Source organism: Xyrauchen texanus, chromosome 27 (genome assembly GCF_025860055.1).
Source record: "Xyrauchen texanus isolate HMW12.3.18 chromosome 27, RBS_HiC_50CHRs, whole genome shotgun sequence".
NCBI classification, from domain to species: domain Eukaryota; kingdom Metazoa; phylum Chordata; class Actinopteri; order Cypriniformes; family Catostomidae; genus Xyrauchen; species Xyrauchen texanus.
In genome coordinates, this window is record NC_068302.1 from 28053160 (window position 1) to 28079182 (window position 26023).

The following is a 26023-nucleotide window of genomic DNA, read 5'->3' on the forward strand; positions in this document are numbered from 1 at the left end:
AAGTAATTAAATAATAATTGTATTAATAACCCCAGTGAGCAAGCCGAAGGCGACTGTGGCAAGGAACACAACTCCATAAAATGTTTGTTGACATCAGGTTCATCCTCTGAAGTCCATCATAATAGACTGAAGTGATGTTTGGCTGGATCCGGCTGCATTTAGTCATCACACAGCGACACGTAGCAGTGGAGTCCAACACGAAGCAGGAATGGAGCTGGATACAGCTGGTTCTGGTGACCTCAGGATAGGAGTCCCGAGGTTGTGATAGGGAAACAAATACAACAAATAATATTAGCATAGATGCAATTCAATTTATTGCATAGTTATAGATCATGATCAATGTTTCTGGTTCCAGCAGACTAAACTAAAGCAGCCTAATTGTGGGTTGAAGGATAAATTAGGTGTATGCCTGGCTAAATAGATGAATCTTTCTTTAGTCTAGACTTAAACTGAGGGAGTGTGTCTACATCTCGAACACTGTTAGGGAGACTGTTCCATAGTTTAGGAGCCAAATATGAAAAGGATCTACCACCTTTTGTGGATTTTGATATTCTAGGAACTGTTAACAGGCCAGAATTTTGTGATCGTAATGAACATGACGGAATATAGCATGTCAGAAGGTCACTTAAGTACTGCGGAGCTAGACCATTCAAAGCTTTGTACATAGTTAACAGAATTTTTAAATTAATATGAAATTTAACAGGTAGCCAATGTAATGATGATAAAATAGGGATAATATGATATTTCTTGGTTGTAGTCAGGACTCAATTTTGAACCAATTTAAGTTTATTTATTGATCTTGCTGGACATCCTCTCAGTAATGCATTACAATAATCTAGTCTTTGAGATCATGAACGCATTAATTAAAACTGGTCCCTGTGGCACTCCATACTTTACTTTTGTTTGGTTTGACAATTCCTCATTTATATAGGACCTAAACCATGCTAATGCAATTCTACAAATGCCAACATAATTCTCCAGCCTATTCCAGAGAATGTCGTGATCTATGGTGTCGAATGCAGCACTAAGAACTAAAAGCATTAGAAGTTAAATGCAGCTGCGATCTGATGATAAGAGTAAGTCATTTGTAACTCTGATAAGTGTAGTCTCTGTACTCTGATGAGGCCTAAATCCTGACTGAAATTGTTCATATATACTTTCTCTGTAGAAATGAACACAGTTGGGAGGATACTACCTTTTCTAATATTTTCGACATAAAAGGGAGATTTGAAATTGGTCTATAATTAGCCAGTTCTCCTGGATCAATTTGTGGCCTCTTAATAAGTGGTTTGATAACTGCCATTTTAAACTTTATTGGGACATGTCCTAAGTATAGCGAGGAGTTAATAATATTAAGAAGAGGTTCTGAAATTACAGGAGATACCTCTTTTAAGAGTTTAGTTGGTAATGGATCTAACAAACATGTTGTGGCTTTTGATGATTCAATAAGATTTGTTAGCTCTTCATGACCTATGACAGCGAAGGATTGAAGTTGCACGTGAGGACAATTATTAGACACAGTTTTCTGAGGTGCTATGACAGATGATTGCATAATTGCAATTTTATTTCTGATTATTTCAATTTGATTTGAAAATAAATTCATGAAGTCATTACTCTTGTGTGTAATATCTGGTTCTGTTGAGGCTTTATTCCTAACCAATTTAGCCACAGTACTGAATAAACACCTAGGATTGTTGTGGTTATTTTCAATGAGTTTACTATAATATGCTGACCTGGCAGCTTTTAGTGCCTGTCTGTAGTTACAGACACTATCCTTCCATGCACCACGAAAAACTTCTAATTTTGTATTCTACCACATGCGCTGCAATTTCTGAGCTGCTCTCTTGAGAGCATGAGTGTGATCATTTTACCATGGTGCAGGGCTTATTTCTTTCATTTTCTTTAATCAAAGTGGGGAGACACTATCAGGAGTGCTAGAGAAGACTGCATTTATATTATATGTTATTTCATCAAGTTCTTCTGGGCTTTGGGGTTTATTGAGTGTATGAGATAGATTATTAGTGAAGCAATCTTTAGTGGTCGAAAGAATAGTTCTTCGTAAATGATTTGTAATCATTTTATTAACAATTAATGCTTTGGTAGAAAGAGATCTAATGTTTAGTAGCCCTACTTTGATATGATGTTTATCTTTCATTTGTTTGTTTTGTTCATGTTCGACCTTAATAAAAAAAATTCTAAATGATTTAGTGAGGGTTTTGTGGTTGGTAGTTCGGGGAACAGACACAGTCTCTATATGATATCTAGGTGATACTATCTCTATGTGTTGTAGTTTATGTGACCTGCTTCCTGACCTGGGCCTCAGTTAATCAAATACTATCATTATTAAGACTATGAGCCAAATTACTAGAGAGGAGAGCGGCACCTTCCCTGGAGTGGAGTCCGTCTCTCTTTAGCAGATCACGTCTACCCCAAAAATTCTTCCAATTGTCTATAAATCCTATTTTCTTCTCCAGACACAACTCAGACATCCAGCCAAACAGTGACACTAATCTACTATAAACCTCGTCACCACTATGAGCAGGGAGGTGACCAGAGCATATTACAGTGTCTGACATAATTTTTGGAAATTCACACACCTCTTTAACATTATCTTTAGTGATCTCTGACTGGTGAAGCCGGACATAGTTAGTGCCGACATGAATAACAATTTTAGAAAATCTACGTTTAGCATTAGCCAGCCCTTGTAAATTTTATTTGATGTCAGACGCTCTGGTATCCAGAGTTTTTCTTAATTAGTAGATTACTATTTAATTAGTATTAGTTTTTAATGTATTTAGAATATTTAGCTATTTTTACTGGAAATCAAGACAAAAATACGAATTAAAAATATAGTTGCAAGCGGCAATACCAGGGTCAAGCCAATTATTGGCAGCATGAGCAGCGAAAGAAGCATCGTGACACATTTTAAGTTAAAATTCTGATGAATGCTGATGAAAACAAACATCTATGGCTATTAGTGCATTAGTCCAAGAGCATTTAATCAAGATTGAGCTGAGGGTGTTAAGTGTAACATTGCACACTATACATTGTTTTGTATTTTCTCAAGCACTTTGTAGGATTTTTTGGGAAAAATGGGAAAAGTCAGTTTTTACATCCATAGTTATATGCAATACATTTATAGACATCTATGCAATATTTTGTTTAATCCAATTTAAATTAAATTAAATTTTAATTGTTTCCATGACACTAACTTAATTGAAAACAATTTGCCTAATTGATTGAAATATTTCAAGCAAGCACATTTAGCCATTGTTTACTACACTTAAATATTTTCATTTTACTAAGCAAATGCAACAGCCTTAATTCCTCTTTGGTATTATATATATATATATATATATATATATATATATATATATATGACTAGTTCACTAATATATATATATTAGTGAACTAGTCATATATCCATCTATCTATCTATCTATATATATATATATATATATATATATATGATATATCTATCTATCTATATATATATATATATATGACTAGTTCACTAATATATATATATTAGTGAACTAGTCATATATCTATCTATCTATATATATATATATATATATATATATATATATATATATATATATATATATACATATACATATACAGGTCCTTCTCAAAAAATTAGCATATTGTGATAAAGGTCATTATTTTCCATAATGTAATGATAAAAATTAAACTTTCATATATTTTAGATTCATTGCACACCAACTGAAATATTTCAGGTCTTTTATTGTTTTAATACTGATGATTTTGGCATACAGCTCATGAAAACCCAAAATTCCTATCTCAAAAAATTAGCATATTTCATCTGACCAATAAAAGAAGTGTTTTTAATACCAAAAAAAAGTCAACCTTCAAATAATTATGTCTAGTTATGCACTCAATACTTGGTCGGGAATCCTTTTGCAGAAATGACTGCTTCAATGCGGCGTGGCATGGAGGCAATCAGCCTGTGGCACTGCTGAGGTGTTATGGAGGACCAGGATGCTTCGATAGCAGCCTTAAGCTCATCCAGAGTGTTGGGTCTTGCGTCTCTCAACTTTCTCTTCACAATATCCCACAGATGCTCTATGGGGTTCAGGTCAGGAGAGTTGGCAGGCCAATTGAGCACAGTAATACCATGGTCAGTAAACCATTTACCAGTGGTTTTGGCACTGTGAGCAGGTGCCAGGTCGGTGCTGAAAAATGAAATCTTCATCTCCATAAAGCTTTTCAGCAGATGGAAGCATGAAGTGCTCCAAAATCTCCTGATAGCTAGCTGCATTGACCCTGCCCTTGATAAAACACAGTGGACCAACACCAGCAGCTGACATGGCACCCCAGACCATCACTGACTGTGGGTACTTGACACTGGACTTCAGGCATTTTGGCATTTCCTTCTCCCCAGTCTTCCTCCAGACTCTGGCACCTTGATTTCGAATGACATGCAAAATTTGCTTTCATCCGAAAAAAGTACTTTGGACCACTGAGCAACAGTCCAGTGCTGCTTCTCTGTAGCCCAGGTCAGGCGCTTCTGCCGCTGTTTCTGGTTCAAAAGTGGCTTGACCTGGGGAATGCGGGGATGTTTCTACTCCAGACTCAGTCCACTGCTTCCGCAGGTCCCCAAGGTCTGGAATCGGTCCTTCTCCACAATCTTCCTCAGGGTCCGGTCACCTCTTCTCGTTGTGCAGCGTTTTTTGCCACACTTTTGCCTTCCCACAGACTTCCCACTGAGGTGCCTTGATACAGCACTCTGGGAACAGCCTATTTGTTCAGAAATTTCTTTCTGTGTCTTACCCTCTTGCTTGAGGGTGTCAATGATGGCCTTCTGGACAGCAGTCAGGTCGGCAGTCTTACCCATGATTGCGGTTTTGAGTAATGAAACAGGCTGGGAGTTTTTAAAAGCCTCAGGAATCTTTTGCAGGTGTTTAGAGTTAATTAGTTGATTCAGATGATTAGGTTAATAGCTTGTTTAGAGACCCTTTTCATGATATGCTAATTTTTTGAGATAGGAATTTTGGGTTTTCATGAGCTGTATGCCAAAATCATCAGTATTAAAACAATAAAAGACCTGAAATATTTCAGTTGGTGTGCAATGAATCTAAAATATATGAAAGTTTAATTTTTATCATTACATTATGGAAAATAATGACCTTTATCACAATATGCTAATTTTTTGAGAAGGACCTGTATATAATACCAAAGAGGAATTAAGGCCGTTGCATTTGTATATATCGAACTAGTCACACATTATACATACATTTATAGCTGGGGTCAGAGTGCAGGGTCAGCTATGATATGGCACCCCTGGAGCAGGGTCAAGAGCCTTGCAACAGTGTCACCTTGGCAGTGTTGGGGCCTGAACCCCCGACATTCTGGTCAGTAACCCAGAGCCTTAACCGCTGAACCACCACTGCCTCTAAAGACATAACTCTCAAATGGACATAACTAATGCAATGTTTCCCCTTTGTCGAAGTCTGTTCCTCCCTTTTATATTTTACGGTGGTACGGGGAACACTAAACGGAGAAACATAGGGGGGAACAGACTTCAACCCAAAAACGGCGCTGCGGACGTTACTGCCCTCACAATTTGCAGCGGAAGTGACCGTGCATAGACGCCATTACCTAAATCAAGCGTTGCTGCGTCAGTGGCACCACTGTGGAGTCGTGTTTGGACTTGCGACTTTTGATAGCGCTGTCTGACAGGACAAAATCCAAACTGTTATCTGTGACTGGTCCCACAGCAAGACGGTCGGTGAGTTTGTTTTTCATACTAGCAACACAGGTTTTAGAGGCACATGTTCAACATAGCGAATATAGTAAGTGGTTCGTTGTAGGCCTTACCTTGTATTTTTATATATTGCAATGTAATTAAACTTAATTTCTGGTGACGCTAATAGTTATGAATTTGCTTGAAAATAGAGATTGTCGCATTAGATATATAAACCTGGATTATTAGTGGGCGTGAACTTACGAATTCTGATGTTGTTTGTAATAATGCAATATACTTTTCACCAGGGCATTGATGATTTAGAGTGCTGTTTGTGTTTACTTACAGGTCCATTTCAGATGCACGGTTACACACTACAGGAAGCATAACAGCTATGGCAGAGATAAAAGTCGACAGTGGTAATAATCCGAAAATGCTTTCACTTTCATTTTCTCGTTTTTGTGTTTGTGGCTCACCTTCTATAGTACGTCATTTCTATTATTTTTTTAACTTTCTTTCACAGACAGAAACAAGGATGCACTTTTAACAACTGTTCAGAGTGCAGAAGGCAGTTCGGACAAGAAACATGACTCCTCCCTTACAGTTAATGGTAATTAAATCATTTGTGATATTATAATATCGTGATCCATGCTTCATGGGTGTTGTTCAGTGTTAATATAGATGGAGAAAGGATGGTGGTTTATGTAGAATTGATTTTCGAGACTATTACAGATTTCATGTTTTCAAAAAAGTGAAGAAAAAAAAGACATTTAACAGCAATCCTCAATAAAATAACTAAAACTTCCTTCAAGAATAAAGGTAATGTCGTTGTTTTTAATAAAACTCCTTGAGTCTCCTCATCACTCCAAGTGTTCCTCTCTGCTGTGCCGTTAGATGTGAGGACAGATGTGATGTAAATTCTGTCATGTGACTACTTTTTTTGCGTCCCATTTTTCTCAACAAAGAGTGTTTCCAAACTAGTTCATCATGACTTTTGTAGTAACAGAAGAATGACATTTGATAATTTTATTAGAAATTATTTTTATTGTGTCCTTAATATTTATATAATATGGTAATATGTTAAAAGTAACCATTTGATTAAGCAAAAAGGCACTCGAGGCTGTTCCATATTGCAAATATTATCACTGCTAAAATATAATATATATATATATATATATTTTATGCATCCCATTTTTCTCCCCCTAAATTAAAAGTTTAAACTGCAGGAGATCCATCTCCTGATTCTTTATCAAGTAATGAAAATAAAAGAGAGAAGAGTAAGGGTAGCATTCATAAAGTCCAATATGATCATGATAAATGTTGATTAATATGATCATTGTTGATGCAATATACAGGTGAAACTCTAAAAATTAGAATATCGTGCAAAAGTTCATTAATTTCAGTAATTCAACTTAAAAGGTGAAACTAATATATTATATAGACTCATTACAAGCAAAGTAAAATATTTCAAGCCTTTATTTGATATAATTTTGATGATTATGGCTTACAGCTTATGAAAACCCCAAATTCAGAATCTCAGAAAATTAGAATATTGTGAAAAGGTTCAGTATTGTAGGCTCAAACTGTCACACTCTAATCAGCTAAACACCTGCAAAGGGTTCCTGAGCCTTTAAATGGTCTCTCGGTCTGGTTCAGTTGAATTCACAATCATGGGGAAGACTGCTGACCTGACGGTTGTGCAGAAAACCATCATTGACACCCTCCACAAGGAGGGAAAGTCTCAAAAGGTAATTGCAAAAGAAGTTGGATGTTCTCAAAGTGCTGTATCAAAGCACATTAATAGAAAGTTAAATGGAAGGGAAAAGTGTGGAAGAAAAAGGTGCACAAGCAGCAGGGATGACCGTAGCCTGGAGAGGATTGTCAGGAAAAGGCCATTCAGATGTGTGGGGGAGCTTCAAAAGGAGTGGACTGAGGCTGGAGTTACTGCATCAAGAGCCACCACACACAGACGGGTCCTGGACATGGGCTTCAAATGTCAAATGTCTTACCTGGGCTAAAGAAAAAAAGAACTGGTCTGTTGCTCAGTGGTCCAAAGTCCTCTTTTCTGATGAGAGCAAATTTTGCATCTCATTTGGAAACCAAGGTCCCACAGTCTGGAGGAAGAATGGAGAGGCACACAATCCAAGAGGCTTGAAGTCCAGTGTGAAGTTTCCACAGTCTGTGTTGGTTTGGGGAGCCATGTCATCGGCTGGTGTTGGTCCACTGTGCTTTATTAAGTCCAGAGTCAACGCAGCTGTCTACCGGGACATTTTAGAGCACTTCATGCTTCCTTCAGCAGACAAGCTTTATGGAGATGCTGACTTCATTTTCCAGCAGGACTTGGCACCTGCCCACACTGCCAAAAGTACCAAAACCTGGTTCAGTGACCATGGTATTACTGTGCTTGATTGGCCAGCAAACTCGCCTGACCTGAACCCCATAGAGAATCTATGGGGCATTACTAAGAGAAAGATGAGAGACATGAGACCAAACAATGCAGAAGAGCTGAAGGCCGCTATTGAAGCATCTTGGTCTTCCATAACACCTCAGCAGTGCCACAGGCTGATAGCATCCATGCCACGCCGCATTGAGGCAGTAATTAATGCAAAAGGGGCCCAAACCAAGTACTGAGTACATATGCATGATTATACTTTTCAGAGGGCCGACATTTCTGTATTTAAAATCCTTTTTTTTTATTGATTTCATGTAATATTCTAATTTTCTGAGATTCTGAATTTGGGGTTTTCATAAGCTGTAAGCCATAATCATCAAAATTATATCAAATAAAGGCTTGAAATATCTTACTTTGCTTGTAATGAGTCTATATAATATATTAGTTTCACCTTTTAAGTTGAATTACTGAAATTAATGAACTTTTGCACGATATTCTAATTTTTCGAGTTTCACCTGTATGTCTTCCTTGACTAACACAGAGAAGACTGAAAAGAGTCCAGATAGACTGCCAGATTCCAAGCAGCACAGTAACCTCCTTCCCTCTGAGACAACCACTGGAACAGAAGACAAAACCAAGAACATTGAACACAGAGAGAGTAAAGGTCTTTTTCTCATAAATCATGTTATTGCCTGTTTGCTTTCTTGTATATAAGCAGAAACATGACTCCTTCCTTACAGTTAATGGTAATTAAATCACTTGTGATATTATAATATTGTGATCCATGCTTCATGGGTATTGTTCAGTGTTAATATAGATGGAGAAAGGACGATGGTTTATGTAGAATAAAGTCATAATTTGATTTTCGAGACTATTACAGATTTCATGTTTAATGAAATGCATTGTAGCTGTGTTCACACATAACACCATAGACATTTTCTTGTCTGGCAAACAGAGAGGACTCAAGAGACTATTGACACAACTTACCCACATGGGGATGCCCCTCACTCTCAAACAGACACAAGAAGAGTGGATGACGGAGAGAAGGACAATGAAAAGGGAGAGAAAAAAGAAGGTATTTGCATTTGTTTGCTTATATAAGCAGTGCTGAGATTGAAATGAGGTGAGAGGAAGTAGAAGCAGCACAATCTACTTAACAGTATAATTCTCTTCAAAAAAGTGAAGAGAAAAAAGAAATTTAACAGCAATCCTCAATAAAATAACTAAAACTTCCTTCAAGAATAAAACTCCTTGAGTCTCCTCATCACTCCAAGTGTTCCTCTCTGCTGTGCCGTTAGATGTGAGGACAGATGTGATGTAAATTTTGTCATGTGACTACTTTTTTTGCGTCCCATTTTTCTCAACAAAGAGTGTTTCCAAACTAGTTCATCATGACTTTTGTAGTAACAGAAGAATGACATTTGATCATTTTATTAGAAATTATTTTAATTGTGTCCTTAATATTTTTATAATATGGTAAAAGTAACCATTTGATTAAAGCAAAAAGGCACTTCGAGGCTGTTCCATATTGCAAATATTATCACTGCTAAAATATAATATATATATACACAGTGGGTACGGAAAGTATTCAGACCCCTTAAATTTTTCACTCTTGTTATATTGCAGCCATTTGCTAAAATCATTTAAGTTCATTTTTTTCCTCATTATTGTACACACAGCACCCCATATTGACAGAAAAACACAGAATTGTTGACATTTTTGCACATTTATTAAAAAAGAAAAACTGAAATATCACATGGTCCTAAGTATTCAGACCCTTTGTTCAGTATTTAGTAGAAGCACCCTTTTGATCTAATACAGCCATGAGTCTTTTTGGGAAAGATGCAACAAGTTTTTCACATCTGGATTTGGGTATCCTCTGCCATTCCTCCTTGCAGATCCTCTCCAGTTCTGTCAGGTTGGATGGTAAGCGTTGGTGGACAGCCATATTCAGGTCTCTCCAGAGATGCTCAATTGGGTTTAAGTCAGGGCTCTGGCTGGGCCATTCAAGAACAGTCACGGAGTTGTTGTGAAGCAACTCCTTCGTTATTTTAGCGGTGTGCTTAGGGTCATTGTCTTGTTGGAAGGTGAACCTTCGGCCCAGTCTGAGGTCCAGAGCACTCTGGAGAAGGTTTTAGTCCAGGATATCCCTGTACTTGGCGCATTCATCTTTCCCTCGATTGCAACCAGTCGTCCTGTCCCTGAAGCTGAAAAACACCCCCACAGCATGATGCTGCCACCACCATGCTTCACTGTTGAGACTGTATTGGACAGGTGATGAGCAGTGCCTGGTTTTCTCCACACATACCGCTTAGAATTAAGACCAGAAAGTTCTATCTTGGTCTCATCAGACCAGAGAATCTTATTTATCACCATCTTGGAGTCCTTCAGGTGTTTTTTAGCAAACTCCATGCAGGCTTTCATGTGTCTTGCACTGAGGAGAGGCTTCCGTCAGGCCACTCTGCCATAAAGCCCCGACTGGTGGATGGCTGCAGTGATGGTTGACTTACTACAACTTTCTCCCATCTCCCGACTGCATCTCTGGAGCTCAGCCACAGTGATCTTTGGGTTCTTCTTTACCTCTCTCACCAAGGCTCTTCTCCCCCGATAGCTCAGTTTGGCTGGACGGCGAGCTCTAGGAAGGGTTCTGGTCGTCCCAAACGTCTTCCATTTAAGGATTATGGAGGCCACTGTGCTCTTATGAACCTTAAGGGCAGCAGAAATTTTTTGTAACCTTGGCCAGATCTGTGCCTTGCCACAATTCTGTCTCTGAGCTCTTCAGGCAGTTCCTTTGACCTCATGATTCTCATTTGCTCTGACATGCACTGTGAGCTGTAAGGTCTTATATAGACAGGTGTGTGGCTTTCCTAATCAAGTCCAGTCAGTATAATCAAACACAGCTGGACTCAGTTGAAGGTGTAGAACCATCTCAAGGATGATCAGAAGAAATGGACAGCACCTGAGTTAAATATATGAGTGTCACAGCAAAGGGTCTGAATACTTAAGACCATGTGATATTTCAGTTTTTCTTTTTTAATAAATGTGCAAAAATGTCAACAATTCTGTGTTTTTCTGTCAATATGGGGTGCTGTGTGTACAATAATGAGGAAAAAAAATGAACTTAAATGATTTTAGCAAATGGCTGCAATATAACAAAGAGTGAAAAATTTAAGGGGGTCTGAATACTTTCCGTACCCACTGTATATATATTTTATGCGTCCCAATTTTCTCCCCCTAAATTAAAAAGTTTAAACTGCAGGAGATCCATCTCCTGATTCTTTATCAAGTAATGAAAATAAAAGAGAGAATAGTAAGGGTAGCATTCATAAAGTCCAATATGATCATGATAAATGTTGATTAATATGATCATTGTTGATGCAATATATGTCTTCCTTGACTAACACAGAGAAGACTGAAAAGAGTCCAGATAGACTGCCAGATTCCAAGCAGCACAGTAACCTCCTTCCCTCTGAGACAACCACTGGAACAGAAGACAAACCCAAGAACATTGAACACAGAGAGAGTAAAGGTCTTTTCTCATAAATCATGTTATTGCCTGTTTGCTTTCTTGTATATAAGCAGAAACATGACTCCTTCCTTACAGTTAATGGTAATTAAATCACTTGTGATATTATAATATTGTGATCCATGCTTCATGGGTATTGTTCAGTGTTAATATAGATGGAGAAAGGACGATGGTTTATGTAGAATAAAGTTATAATTTGATTTTCAAGACTATTACAGATTTCATGTTTATTGAAATGCATTGTAGCTGTGTTCACACATAACACCATAGACATTTTCTTGTCTGGCAAACAGAGAGGACTCAAGAGACTATTGACACAACTTACCCACATGGGGATGCCCCTCACTCTCAAACAGACACAAGAAGAGTGGATGACGGAGAGAAGGACAATGAAAAGGGAGAGAAAAAAGAAGGTATTTGCATTTGTTTGCTTATATAAGCAGTGCTGAGATTGAAGTGAGGTGAGAGGAAGTAGAAGCAGCACAATCTACTTAACAACAGCATAATTCTCTTCAAAAAATTGAAGAGGAAAAAAAAGAAATTTAACAGCAATCCTCAATAAAATAACTAAAACTGCTCTTCACTTTTGTCAGATGCAAAAACAGACTCTACAGCGATTGGGCCATCTGGTGATTCTTTGTCAAGTAAAGGAATAAAAAGAGAGGATGGTAAGTGTAGTATGCATGACTTCAAACCTTTGTTGACTTATTTACAATTAATAATAATGTTACATTTAATTTACAGAATTAATTGTTCCACTCCTGGGTGCTGAATGGTCAATAGTCAGTGCTTTATTAATAATAAAGCCAACTCTAAACAAGTTTCAATCCATGTTTTTTGTTCTGTTATGGATAAAGTGGAAATGCATAAAAAGAATTATGGCAAATTTGCTGGCTCCTACTCGTTTTCATTCAAATGGCTTTTGACTGGTAAAATGGTGTTCATCATGAAGCAATTATTTAAAAAACAAAAACTTTGTTTCATAAGTTTTGGTTTAGTGCCAATGAAATCTGCCCTTGTGCCGTTTCCATGCAGAATTTTTGCCATGATATCACAAATTGTGTACCTTTCAGCAATCCAGATTTCCCCACATTTGTGTAAAATGGAGAGAGTATTGAGCGCATTTTTCTCATTGACCAGCAACCACTTCATACAGTCTGAGAACTTTAACAACATAAATAATGGACTTATAGGCTGAAGAATTGCAGATTCGCTGTTTTTTACCAGCATATCAATCGCATGGGATTAGTATAATCTGGGGTTGTTTTTACCAGGTGTTTTGGTAAAAGATGCAGTTTAAAGCTTGAAAAACTTCCTTCAAGAATAAAGGTAATGTCGTTGTTTTTAATAAAACTCCTTGAGTCTCCTCATCACTCCAAGTGTTCCTCTCTGCTGTGCCGTTAGATGTGAGGACAGATGTGATGTAAATTCTGTCATGTGACTACTTTTTTTGCGTCCCATTTTTCTCAACAAAGAGTGTTTCCAAACTAGTTCATCATGACTTTTGTAGTAACAGAAGAATGACATTTGATCATTTTATTAGAAATTATTTTAATTGTGTCCTTAATATTTTTATAATATGGTAAAAGTAACCATTTGATTAAAGCAAAAAGCCACTCGAGGCTGTTCCATATTGCAAATATTGTCACTGCTAAAATATTATATATATATATATATATATATATATATATATATATATATATATATATATATATATATATAATATATATATTATATATTTTTTATGCGTCCCATTTTTCTCCCCCTAAATTAAAAAGTTTAAACTGCAGGAGATCCATCTCCTGATTCTTTATCAAGTAATGAAAATAAAAGAGAGAATAGTAAGGGTAGCATTCATAAAGTCCAATATGATCATGATAAATGTTGATTAATATGATCATTGTTGATGCAATATATGTCTTCCTTGACTAACACAGAGAAGACTGAAAAGAGTCCAGATAGACTGCCAGATTCCAAGCAGCACAGTAACCTCCTTCCCTCTGAGACAACCACTGGAACAGAAGACAAACCCAAGAACATTGAACACAGAGAGAGTAAAGGTCTTTTTCTCATAAATCATGTTATTGCCTGTTTGCTTTCTTGTATATAAGCAGAAACATGACTCCTTCCTTACAGTTAATGGTAATTAAATCACTTGTGATATTATAATATTGTGATCCATGCTTCATGGGTATTGTTCAGTGTTAATATAGATGGAGAAAGGACGATGGTTTATGTAGAATAAAGTCATAATTTGATTTTCGAGACTATTACAGATTTCATGTTTAATGAAATGCATTGTAGCTGTGTTCACACATAACACCATAGACATTTTCTTGTCTGGCAAACAGAGAGGACTCAAGAGACTATTGACACAACTTACCCACATGGGGATGCCCCTCACTCTCAAACAGACACAAGAAGAGTGGATGAAGGAGAGAAGGACAATGAAAAGGGAGAGAAAAAAGAAGGTATTTGCATTTGTTTGCTTATATAAGCAGTGCTGAGATTGAAATGAGGTGAGAGGAAGTAGAAGCAGCACAATCTACTTAACAACAGTATAATTCTCTTCAAAAAAAGTGAAGAGAAAAAAGAAATTTAACAGCAATCCTCAATAAAATAACTAAAACTTCCTTCAAGAATAAAACTCCTAGAGTCTCCTCATCACTCCAAGTGTTCCTCTCTGCTGTGCCGTTAGATGTGAGGACAGATGTGATGTAAATTCTGTCATGTGACTACTTTTTTTGCGTCCCATTTTTCTCAACAAAGAGTGTTTCCAAACTAGTTCATCATGACTTTTGTAGTAACAGAAGAATGACATTTGATCATTTTATTAGAAATTATTTTAATTGTGTCCTTAATATTTTTATAATATGGTAAAAGTAACCATTTGATTAAAGCAAAAAGGCACTCGAGGCTGTTCCATATTGCAAATATTATCACTGCTAAAATATAATATATATATACACAGTGGGTACGGAAAGTATTCAGACCCCTTAAATTTTTCACTCTTGTTATATTGCAGCCATTTGCTAAAATCATTTAAGTTCATTTTTTTCCTCATTATTGTACACACAGCACCCCATATTGACAGAAAAACACAGAATTGTTGACATTTTTGCACATTTATTAAAAAGAAAAACTGAAATATCACATGGTCCTAAGTATTCAGACCCTTTGTTCAGTATTTAGTAGAAGCACCCTTTTGATCTAATACAGCCATGAGTCTTTTTGGGAAAGATGCAACAAGTTTTTCACATCTGGATTTGGGTATCCTCTGCCATTCCTCCTTGCAGATCCTCTCCAGTTCTGTCAGGTTGGATGGTAAACGTTGGTGGACAGCCATATTCAGGTCTCTCCAGAGATGCTCAATTGGGTTTAAGTCAGGGCTCTGGCTGGGCCATTCAAGAACAGTCACGGAGTTGTTGTGAAGCAACTCCTTCGTTATTTTAGCGGTGTGCTTAGGGTCATTGTCTTGTTGGAAGGTGAACCTTCGGCCCAGTCTGAGGTCCAGAGCACTCTGGAGAAGGTTTTCGTCCAGGATATCCCTGTACTTGGCCGCATTCATCTTTCCCTCGATTGCAACCAGTCGTCCTGTCCCTGAAGCTGAAAAACACCCCCACAGCATGATGCTGCCACCACCATGCTTCACTGTTGAGACTGTATTGGACAGGTGATGAGCAGTGCCTGGTTTTCTCCACACATACCGCTTAGAATTAAGACCAGAAAGTTCTATCTTGGTCTCATCAGACCAGAGAATCTTATTTATCACCATCTTGGAGTCCTTCAGGTGTTTTTAGCAAACTCCATGCAGGCTTTCATGTGTCTTGCACTGAGGAGAGGCTTCCGTCAGGCCACTCTGCCATAAAGCCCCGACTGGTGGATGGCTGCAGTGATGGTTGACTTACTACAACTTTCTCCCATCTCCCGACTGCATCTCTGGAGCTCAGCCACAGTGATCTTTGGGTTCTTCTTTACCTCTCTCACCAAGGCTCTTCTCCCCGATAGCTCAGTTTGGCTGGACGGCGAGCTCTAGGAAGGGTTCTGGTCAGTCCCAAACGTCTTCCATTTAAGGATTATGGAGGCCACTGTGCTCTTATGAACCTTAAGGGCAGCAGAAATTTTTTGTAACCTTGGCCAGATCTGTGCCTTGCCACAATTCTGTCTCTGAGCTCTTCAGGCAGTTCCTTTGACCTCATGATTCTCATTTGCTCTGACATGCACTGTGAGCTGTAAGGTCTTATATAGACAGGTGTGTGGCTTTCCTAATCAAGTCCAGTCAGTATAATCAAACACAGCTGGACTCAGTTGAAGGTGTAGAACCATCTCAAGGATGATCAGAAGAAATGGACAGCACCTGAGTTAAATATATGAGTGTCACAGCAAAGGGTCTGAATACTTAAGACCATGTGATATTTCAGTTTTTCTTTTTTAATAAATGTGCAAAAATGTCAACAATTCTGTGTTTTTCTGTCAATATGGGGTGCTGTGTGTACAATAATGAGGAAAAAAATGAACTTAAATGATTTTAGCAAATGGCTGCAATATAACAAAGAGTGAAAAATTTAAGGGGTCTGAATACTTTCCGTACCCACTGTATATATATTTTATGCGTCCCAATTTTCTCCCCTAAATTAAAAAGTTTAAACTGCAGGAGATCCATCTCCTGATTCTTTATCAAGTAATGAAAATAAAAGAGAGAATAGTAAGGGTAGCATTCATAAAGTCCAATATGATCATGATAAATGTTGATTAATATGATCATTGTTGATGCAATATATGTCTTCCTTGACTAACACAGAGAAGACTGAAAAGAGTCCAGATAGACTGCCAGATTCCAAGCAGCACAGTAACCTCCTTCCCTCTGAGACAACCACTGGAACAGAAGACAAACCCAAGAACATTGAACACAGAGAGAGTAAAGGTCTTTTTCTCATAAATCATGTTATTGCCTGTTTGCTTTCTTGTATATAAGCAGAAACATGACTCCTTCCTTACAGTTAATGGTAATTAAATCACTTGTGATATTATAATATTGTGATCCATGCTTCATGGGTATTGTTCAGTGTTAATATAGATGGAGAAAGGACGATGGTTTATGTAGAATAAAGTTATAATTTGATTTTCAAGACTATTACAGATTTCATGTTTATTGAAATGCATTGTAGCTGTGTTCACACATAACACCATAGACATTTTCTTGTCTGGCAAACAGAGAGGACTCAAGAGACTATTGACACAACTTACCCACATGGGGAAGCCCCTCACTCTCAAACAGACACAAGAAGAGTGGATGACGGAGAGAAGGACAATGAAAAGGGAGAGAAAAAGAAGGTATTTGCATTTGTTTGCTTATATAAGCAGTGCTGAGATTGAAGTGAGGTGAGAGGAAGTAGAAGCAGCACAATCTACTTAACAACAGCATAATTCTCTTCAAAAAATTGAAGAGGAAAAAAAGAAATTTAACAGCAATCCTCAATAAAATAACTAAAACTGCTCTTCACTTTTGTCAGATGCAAAAACAGACTCTACAGCGATTGGGCCATCTGGTGATTCTTTGTCAAGTAAAGGAATAAAAAGAGAGGATGGTAAGTGTAGTATGCATGACTTCAAACCTTTGTTGACTTATTTACAATTAATAATAATGTTACATTTAATTTACAGAATTAATTGTTCCACTCCTGGGTGCTGAATGGTCAATAGTCGTGCTTTATTAATAATAAAGCCAACTCTAAACAAGTTTCAATCCATGTTTTTTGTTCTGTTATGGATAAAGTGGAAATGCATAAAAAGAATTATGGCAAATTTGCTGGCTCCTACTCGTTTTCATTCAAATGGCTTTTGACTGGTAAAATGGTGTTCATCATGAAGCAATTATTTAAAAAACAAAAACTTTGTTTCATAAGTTTTGGTTTAGTGCCAATGAAATCTGCCCTTGTGCCGTTTCCATGCAGAATTTTTGCCATGATATCACAAATTGTGTACCTTTCGCAATCCAGATTTCCCCACATTTGTGTAAAATGGAGAGAGTATTGAGCGCATTTTTCTCATTGACCAGCAACCACTTCATACAGTCTGAGAACTTTAACAACATAAATAATGGACTTATAGGCTGAAGAATTGCAGATTCGCTGTTTTTTACCAGCATATCAATCGCATGGGATTAGTATAATCTGGGGTTGTTTTTACCAGGTGTTTTGGTAAAAGATGCAGTTTAAAGCTTGAAAAACTTCCTTCAAGAATAAAGGTAATGTCGTTGTTTTTAATAAAACTCCTTGAGTCTCCTCATCACTCCAAGTGTTCCTCTCTGCTGTGCCGTTAGATGTGAGGACAGATGTGATGTAAATTTTGTCATGTGACTACTTTTTCTGCGTCCCATTTTTCTCAACAAAGAGTGTTTCCAAACTAGTTCATCATGACTTTTGTAGTAACAGAAGAATGACATTTGATCATTTTATTAGAAATTATTTTAATTGTGTCCTTAATATTTTTATAATATGGTAAAAGTAACCATTTGATTAAAGCAAAAAGGCACTCGAGGCTGTTCCATATTGCAAATATTATCACTGCTAAAATATAATATATATATACACAGTGGGTACGGAAAGTATTCAGACCCCCTTAAATTTTTCACTCTTGTTATATTGCAGCCATTTGCTAAAATCATTTAAGTTCATTTTTTTTCCTCATTATTGTACACACAGCACCCCATATTGACAGAAAAACACAGAATTGTTGACATTTTTGCACATTTATTAAAAAAGAAAAACTGAAATATCACATGGTCCTAAGTATTCAGACCCTTTGTTCAGTATTTAGTAGAAGCACCCTTTTGATCTAATACAGCCATGAGTCTTTTTGGGAAAGATGCAACAAGTTTTTCACATCTGGATTTGGGTATCCTCTGCCATTCCTCCTTGCAGATCCTCTCCAGTTCTGTCAGGTTGGATGGTAAACGTTGGTGGACAGCCATATTCAGGTCTCTCCAGAGATGCTCAATTGGGTTTAAGTCAGGGCTCTGGCTGGGCCATTCAAGAACAGTCACGGAGTTGTTGTGAAGCAACTCCTTCGTTATTTTAGCGGTGTGCTTAGGGTCATTGTCTTGTTGGAAGGTGAACCTTCGGCCCAGTCTGAGGTCCAGAGCACTCTGGAGAAGGTTTTCGGTCCAGGATATCCCTGTACTTGGCCGCATTCATCTTTCCCTCGATTGCAACCAGTCGTCCTGTCCCTGAAGCTGAAAAACACCCCCACAGCATGATGCTGCCACCACCATGCTTCACTGTTGAGACTGTATTGGACAGGTGATGAGCAGTGCCTGGTTTTCTCCACACATACCGCTTAGAATTAAGACCAGAAAGTTCTATCTTGGTCTCATCAGACCAGAGAATCTTATTTATCACCATCTTGGAGTCCTTCAGGTGTTTTTTAGCAAACTCCATGCAGGCTTTCATGTGTCTTGCACTGAGGAGAGGCTTCCGTCAGGCCACTCTGCCATAAAGCCCCGACTGGTGGATGGCTGCAGTGATGGTTGACTTACTACAACTTTCTCCCATCTCCCGACTGCATCTCTGGAGCTCAGCCACAGTGATCTTTGGGTTCTTCTTTACCTCTCTCACCAAGGCTCTTCTCCCCGATAGCTCAGTTTGGCTGGACTGCGAGCTCTAGGAAGGGTTCTGGTCGTCCCAAACGTCTTCCATTTAAGGATTATGGAGGCCACTGTGCTCTTATGAACCTTAAGGGCAGCAGAAATTTTTTGTAACCTTGGCCAGATCTGTGCCTTGCCACAATTCTGTCTCTGAGCTCTTCAGGCAGTTCCTTTGACCTCATGATTCTCATTTGCTCTGACATGCACTGTGAGCTGTAAGGTCTTATATAGACAGGTGTGTGGCTTTCCTAATCAAGTCCAGTCAGTATAATCAAACACAGCTGGACTCAGTTGAAGGTGTAGAACCATCTCAAGGATGATCAGAAGAAATGGACAGCACCTGAGTTAAATATATGAGTGTCACAGCAAAGGGTCTGAATACTTAAGACCATGTGATATTTCAGTTTTTCTTTTTTAATAAATGTGCAAAAATGTCAACAATTCTGTGTTTTTCTGTCAATATGGGGTGCTGTGTGTACAATAATGAGGAAAAAAATGAACTTAAATGATTTTAGCAAATGGCTGCAATATAACAAAGAGTGAAAAATTTAAGGGGTCTGAATACTTTCCGTACCCACTGTATATATATTTTATGCGTCCCAATTTTCTCCCCTAAATTAAAAAGTTTAAACTGCAGGAGATCCATCTCCTGATTCTTTATCAAGTAATGAAAATAAAAGAGAGAATAGTAAGGGTAGCATTCATAAAGTCCAATATGATCATGATAAATGTTGATTAATATGATCATTGTTGATGCAATATATGTCTTCCTTGACTAACACAGAGAAGACTGAAAAGAGTCCAGATAGACTGCCAGATTCCAAGCAGCACAGTAACCTCCTTCCCTCTGAGACAACCACTGGAACAGAAGACAAACCCAAGAACATTGAACACAGAGAGAGTAAAGGTCTTTTTCTCATAAATCATGTTATTGCCTGTTTGCTTTCTTGTATATAAGCAGAAACATGACTCCTTCCTTACAGTTAATGGTAATTAAATCACTTGTGATATTATAATATTGTGATCCATGCTTCATGGGTATTGTTCAGTGTTAATATAGATGGAGAAAGGACGATGGTTTATGTAGAATAAAGTTATAATTTGATTTTCAAGACTATTACAGATTTCATGTTTATTGAAATGCATTGTAGCTGTGTTCACACATAACACCATAGACATTTTCTTGTCTGGCAAACAGAGAGGACTCAAGAGACTATTGACACCCTTTACCAACATGGGGATGCCCCTCACTCTCAAACAGACACAAGAAGAGTGGATGACGGAGAGAAGGACAATGAAAAGGGAGAGAAAAAAGAAGGTATTTGCATTTGTTTGCTTATATAAGCAGTGCTGAGATTGAAATGAGGTGAGAGGAAGTAGAAGCAGCACAATCTACTTAACAACAGCATAATTCTCTTAAAAAAAATGAAGAGAAAAAAAAAAGAAATTTAACAGCAATCCTCAATAAAATAACTAAAACTGCTCTTCACTTTTGTCAGATGCAAATACAGACTCTACAGCGATTGGGCCATCTGAGGATGGTAAGTGTAGTATGCATGACTTCAAACTTTTGTTGACTTATATAATAATAATGTTACAATTAATATACTGTAACATAGCTGTCCACATGGTTTAATGTGGCCCGTGGCTCATTTATCATAAATTGGATATTTCAGTTAACTTTCATTGGGACTTAACACGTCTCCACAAGTGTGTAACATGCTCAGGGTTGCCAGATAAGATATGCAACACCCCCAGTTTGAGATTTATACTTATTTTGTGCAATCTGGCAACCATGCACGTGAGTGCGCTAATTCTATCTCGCTTTTCGCTTTGAACAAATTTAGCGATCTGTAGTGCAATATTCTACTCAAGGAAAAGTGTTATACGGCTACTCTGTGTCCATTCTTGTGGCTGCTTGTGATGTTTGGTGCTACTAATTTTTAGAAAAAAGTAAACTCTCCCGCTTTGCAACAAACATTAAAAGTTATGTAAATTAATTTTTTTTCTAGTTTAAAGTGTTATGGAGGAACTCACGTCAAACCTCTCAAACAGTAGCAGCCCTGACATGCCAAACAGCACTTAGGAGGAGAAGAGCAACTGTGCTATGTGCCAAATTAATATTAATAATTACACACCATCACCTTTACAATTTTGTTTCAGGATTTTACATGAGTAAAAGTAACTGTTATAGTTTGACAAAATGTTATAGTTTCATATGAAATAATCTAAAGGTAGAATCTATTAGACCTCATTTTATATCAGCAGTTGTAGTTAAAGTTTCAAGATGTGTTTCAGCTAGTATTGTTTTTTCATAAATACATTATTTATTATTATTATTATTATTAAGACTAGCACACTGAACTAACCATGGTAATGAGGAGCCTTTCCTTCTGTGTAATATGTGTATAAATATTTAATATTAGGTAACAAACGGGATAATAATGGGCTCATATAAGTAAATATGCTCTTAAATTTTTAAAAGGGGGAGAGACAACTTCCTGTAGATTTTGACGTCAACAACAAAAATAATGTCATTTTATTCATGTCCTTGTACTTGAAAACCATGAACAACTATACAACATAAAAGGAAATGCAACCCTGGATACATGAAATACAGGTTATGTTTAATCTATGGCAGGTCGACACTTGATTTCCAATGTAAAATCTGCATCCTGATGCAAAACCAGTAGAGAACCACGGAGTTAAAGGTACAGACAGGAGCTGTCTTGCCTCGTTGTCATGCTCCTACAGTATATGTTAACTGTTAATAGGATATTACTTTAAAAGCTCACACAGCTGACGTTATTTTTCATTTAGTAGTTCATTTAACATGCTATGATAACATGTAAACTAACATGCTTTAGTTATATAACATGTTATATATTTTATATTCAAAAGAGAGACTTTTTTTTTTTACACGTACTTCAATAAAATAAATGCTTTCAAGTTTCAATTATAATAAAGTGTTTACTCAAAAATAAATAAAATAACCCTTCTGTTTTCACTAATAATAGTAATTGTGTAATACCGTATACCGTGAAACCGGTATATTCAGTATCTTCTTTAAAAACCGATATTTTCTGAGACGGTTATCATGAAAATCTCATACCGTTGCAACCCTATACTCTTCACATTTAGAGGAAGGCACATACAGAGGTAGTGACCGAAGAAATATTTTTCATTATTGTTTAACCCTTAAATGCAAATTATTTACACTTACATATTGGGGTCTTTTGAACAGGATTTATTACTTTCACCACCTTGAGTAAGAAATAGTATGTATGTGTATACACGTATGGGATACTGATAATTCACCATTGTTGATAATTCAATGTCGCACAGAAAATCTATTTGAAATAGTATTTATTTGTAAATAAACTTAGGTAAACTTGGATGGATATGAACTAATAAACAATATATAAAATTGTATTTATTTATATATAATATATATATTTATACTACAGGGCTGTTGAATGCTTGATTCTGATTGGTTGAGAACGTTCTAAGGTGTGCAATTATTTTCAGGGAAACGCACGGCTAAAGTAGTTCCAGGCAGGTCTTGACCGCATTACAGTTCCATATCACTTTGCGTAGTCAACTGTAATAACGGAAAATAGGATACAATTCACAACAAGAAGTGACAGCGACAAATCCACTTCAACTTCAAGAGGAAAAAAAATGACAGACTATTTTGATTTTCCGGAAGTAAATTTTAATATTTATGGTGAACATAAATATTTTAACAACTGGGCGACCGCAGTATTGGATAGCTCAGATGAAAAAACAAATAAACGGAAGAGGACATCAGAGGCAGCCGGCAACAACAAAAGACATAAAACAATCAGCGAAGAACAGCTAGACCGACTCGAGGGCGGAAAAACATGAAGAAAACACCAAAAAAACAACAGCTTGGGCTGTCAATGTGTTTAACGTGCAGTTTAATTTTAATAAATAAATTCGTTCGAATTAACGAATGAATTATAACGTATGAATTAATAAATAAATTAAATAATATGACGCACATGATTTTCTGTCTCATTATTGCAACCTCTGTCTCTCTAATAACTACACTAATAACTGCATTAGTCTGCTGTCAGTGGCTCAAACCTCCGTTACTAACTCTAAAATGACGTTTTGGAATTAGCAAAGGAGGCATGGGATTGGATGCGTAAGAAATTAGTCCTACATACAAGAGCGTTTTAATGACAAAAACTTGACAAACGTCTAGAATCACATCATCTGAACAATGTTTCGAGGTGTGGTAACTGTAGTATAAGCGGAATAATTGACTCGGGCGTTGAATTATTAGAAAAATAATGCACACCGAGGTGTAACGGCCACTCCGCTCAGCGTCGTGACCGCATTACCACCCCGGGTGTGCATTATTTTTCTAATAATTCAACGGCCCGTCGTCAATTATTCCTTACATATTTTAAGTCTAAAAAACAAAACAAAAAACAACATTCTTACATACCTAGGGTATGTATTGACCCATTTAGTACTAAAGCTTTGTGGAGTTGTAGTGGACTAAAGCACATAACTGGCAATCAGAAGGTCGCTGGTTCGATCCCCACAAACACCACCATTGTGTCCTTGAGCAAGACACTTAATCCAGGTTGCTCCGGGGGGATTGTCCCTGTAATAAGTGCACTAAGTCGCTTTGGATAAAAGCGTCTGCCAAATGTATAAATGTAAATATATATATATATATATATTAGTAAATTATATATATAGTTTTTGCAATTTTGGCATTTTTTGGGTGTTACACTGAGGACCCTTATTACTTTTGTGAAGTGGAAGTTGGTTTAATGATGTGCCTGCTGATTTAACGGACAACCATTAAAAAAAAAATTTGACTTCCCTTTCGTATTCATGCAGATAACCCTCGAAAAATAACTTGGAAACTTTGTTGAGTTTAAATTTAAAAATTCAACATCTCAAAAGCAGGTAAAACATGCATACACCTCGGGAGCCACCATAGTTGGGTTTATCCAACTATGATGACTTCCGCTTGTGAAAAGGGACCATTTATATGAGTGAGATTGAGGATTACTAAAGAGGTGTCGGCACATCTTCAAAAAATTGATTAGATTAGTTAAATGAGGTCCCAGGTCACTAAAGAACCAAGGTATGCGTTTAAGGGTTAAACTTAACGTTTCTTTTTCTTAATTGTTGCAATTTTAAGTTTTTTTTTTTTTTTTTTTTACATTTAGAGCCACTAAATGATACTGTACTCCAACAAGAAAACCAAACACCGAGAACTGTCCCAAAGAATTACAGTGAGTAGTTCTCCTCTCCATTCTGACCATAACTGTATAAACTAAACTAAATTTACTTGTCATAAAGCAGTCTTCATCATTATGTTTTACAGAGATGATTGTAATGATTTTTTCAGTGAAGAGCCAACAATTTTACTCTTAATTTCTTTTCTTACAGAACTCGCCTGGATCGGTGTCATTGTGGCATTGCTGCTATCTGTAGTATGTGCTAATTTATATCAGTACAATGTTGACTTAACTCAACCTGTACAAAAAGAGTTTAATGTGGTGGAATTGTTCAATAAGGAAATGGAAAAAGTCAAGTCTAGCTTTCCAAATCAGCGCTCCGAGCTCTGGAGAAGGAGTCTTATTCATCTTAGACGCCATCTAAATTCTACCCACCACACTGAGCCTGTCAGCCTGATATTAACATCTGGACATGGGGCTGAAAGGACACTTGGGTGCCTAGCTCAACACTTGGCTAAAGCATTTTCCACCGCCCTTAACTCTTCATACCATGAAATTATTGGAAAAGGCACAGCATCACAAGACAGTGATCAGGTCAAGCTGGATATTGATAGTAAACTGAGAGAAGCCTTTGAGAAAAACACGAAAGCTGCAGTTGTCCACCGTTTTGAGGAGTTTCCTCCTGGATCCACTCTCATCTTTTACCGTTATTGTGACCATGAAAATGCAGCATATAAAAATGTCTTCCTGGCCTTTACTGTTATGCTTGATGCAGAAGTGGAAGTCCCAGCCAATGCCTCCCTTGGAAAAGTGGAGGACATGGTACATGAGCAAATAAAAGAGAGGTTTATCTCATCTGACAAGTCAGCTCTATTTAATCAAATGGATGTAGACAAACTGAGTGGGCTCTGGAGCAGAATTTCTCACCTTATTTTGCCAGTGGTTGCAGAAGAGAAAATTGAACAGCAGGGCTGTGCTCAAGGGTGAAACGTTATGAAAGTAGATAAAGGACTGTGAGACTTTTTGCGCAAATTATTACTTGGAACTATTAAGCGCTTGCTTTGCCTCTCAAATGAGGGCTCTATACTTTAAATTAATAAGAATATTGGTGAGTCTCCAGGTGTGTGTTACTGTATGAATAATGGGCCTTGCATTTTTCCAGCTCAAAACATCCTCCTGTCACAATTTTTATTTAATCAGGACATGTACATTTTCTTATGAATCTGAGCACTTTAAAAAAAAAAAAAATGTTTTTTATTCAAATCTGATTGTCATTATTAATCTAAATGGGTTTAATCTAAAGAATAAAATCGTTCTTAATGTATTCATTTTGTTTGTCGGGAATTAATACATGGTGAGCATGTGGGCGATCCATGGTGTACTTTTCTACATTATAAGTTTAATAGAGAAAAATGTGCCTTAATAAATACATCTGCTCTACTCCGTTTCCATTATCGTGTCTTTTTTGGAAAACTAAAGACATTTGCGCAAATAAGTCATTATAAAAGTGAAACTAAAATGTGTT

The 26023-nt window shown here is 37.1% G+C and overlaps 1 protein-coding gene across 48 annotated transcripts; it reads left to right on the plus strand.

Annotated features, from left to right (window-relative positions):
- Positions 1 to 5520: 5520 nt before the first annotated feature.
- zgc:112962 (uncharacterized protein LOC548348 homolog) lies at positions 5521 to 25937 on the plus strand. 48 transcript variants are annotated; one of them, XM_052094119.1, is made up of 16 exons: positions 5539 to 5752; positions 6056 to 6126; positions 6231 to 6317; positions 8641 to 8763; positions 9055 to 9174; positions 11506 to 11628; positions 11919 to 12038; positions 12219 to 12293; positions 13563 to 13679; positions 13977 to 14096; positions 17139 to 17213; positions 20055 to 20177; positions 20469 to 20588; positions 20770 to 20811; positions 24487 to 24552; positions 24710 to 25937. In XM_052094119.1, the coding sequence occupies exons 2-16, from the start codon at positions 6102 to 6104 to the stop codon at positions 25483 to 25485; spliced, it is 2112 nt and encodes a 703-aa protein (XP_051950079.1). In that variant the 5' UTR covers positions 5539 to 5752; positions 6056 to 6101; the 3' UTR covers positions 25486 to 25937. The 48 variants fall into 48 exon arrangements, with proteins under 48 accessions (XP_051950125.1, XP_051950124.1, XP_051950112.1 ...); XM_052094118.1 differs by having other exon boundaries at positions 5541 to 5752; positions 11506 to 11622; positions 13563 to 13685; XM_052094117.1 differs by having other exon boundaries at positions 5549 to 5752; positions 13563 to 13685; positions 20055 to 20171.
- Positions 25938 to 26023: the final 86 nt, after the last annotated feature.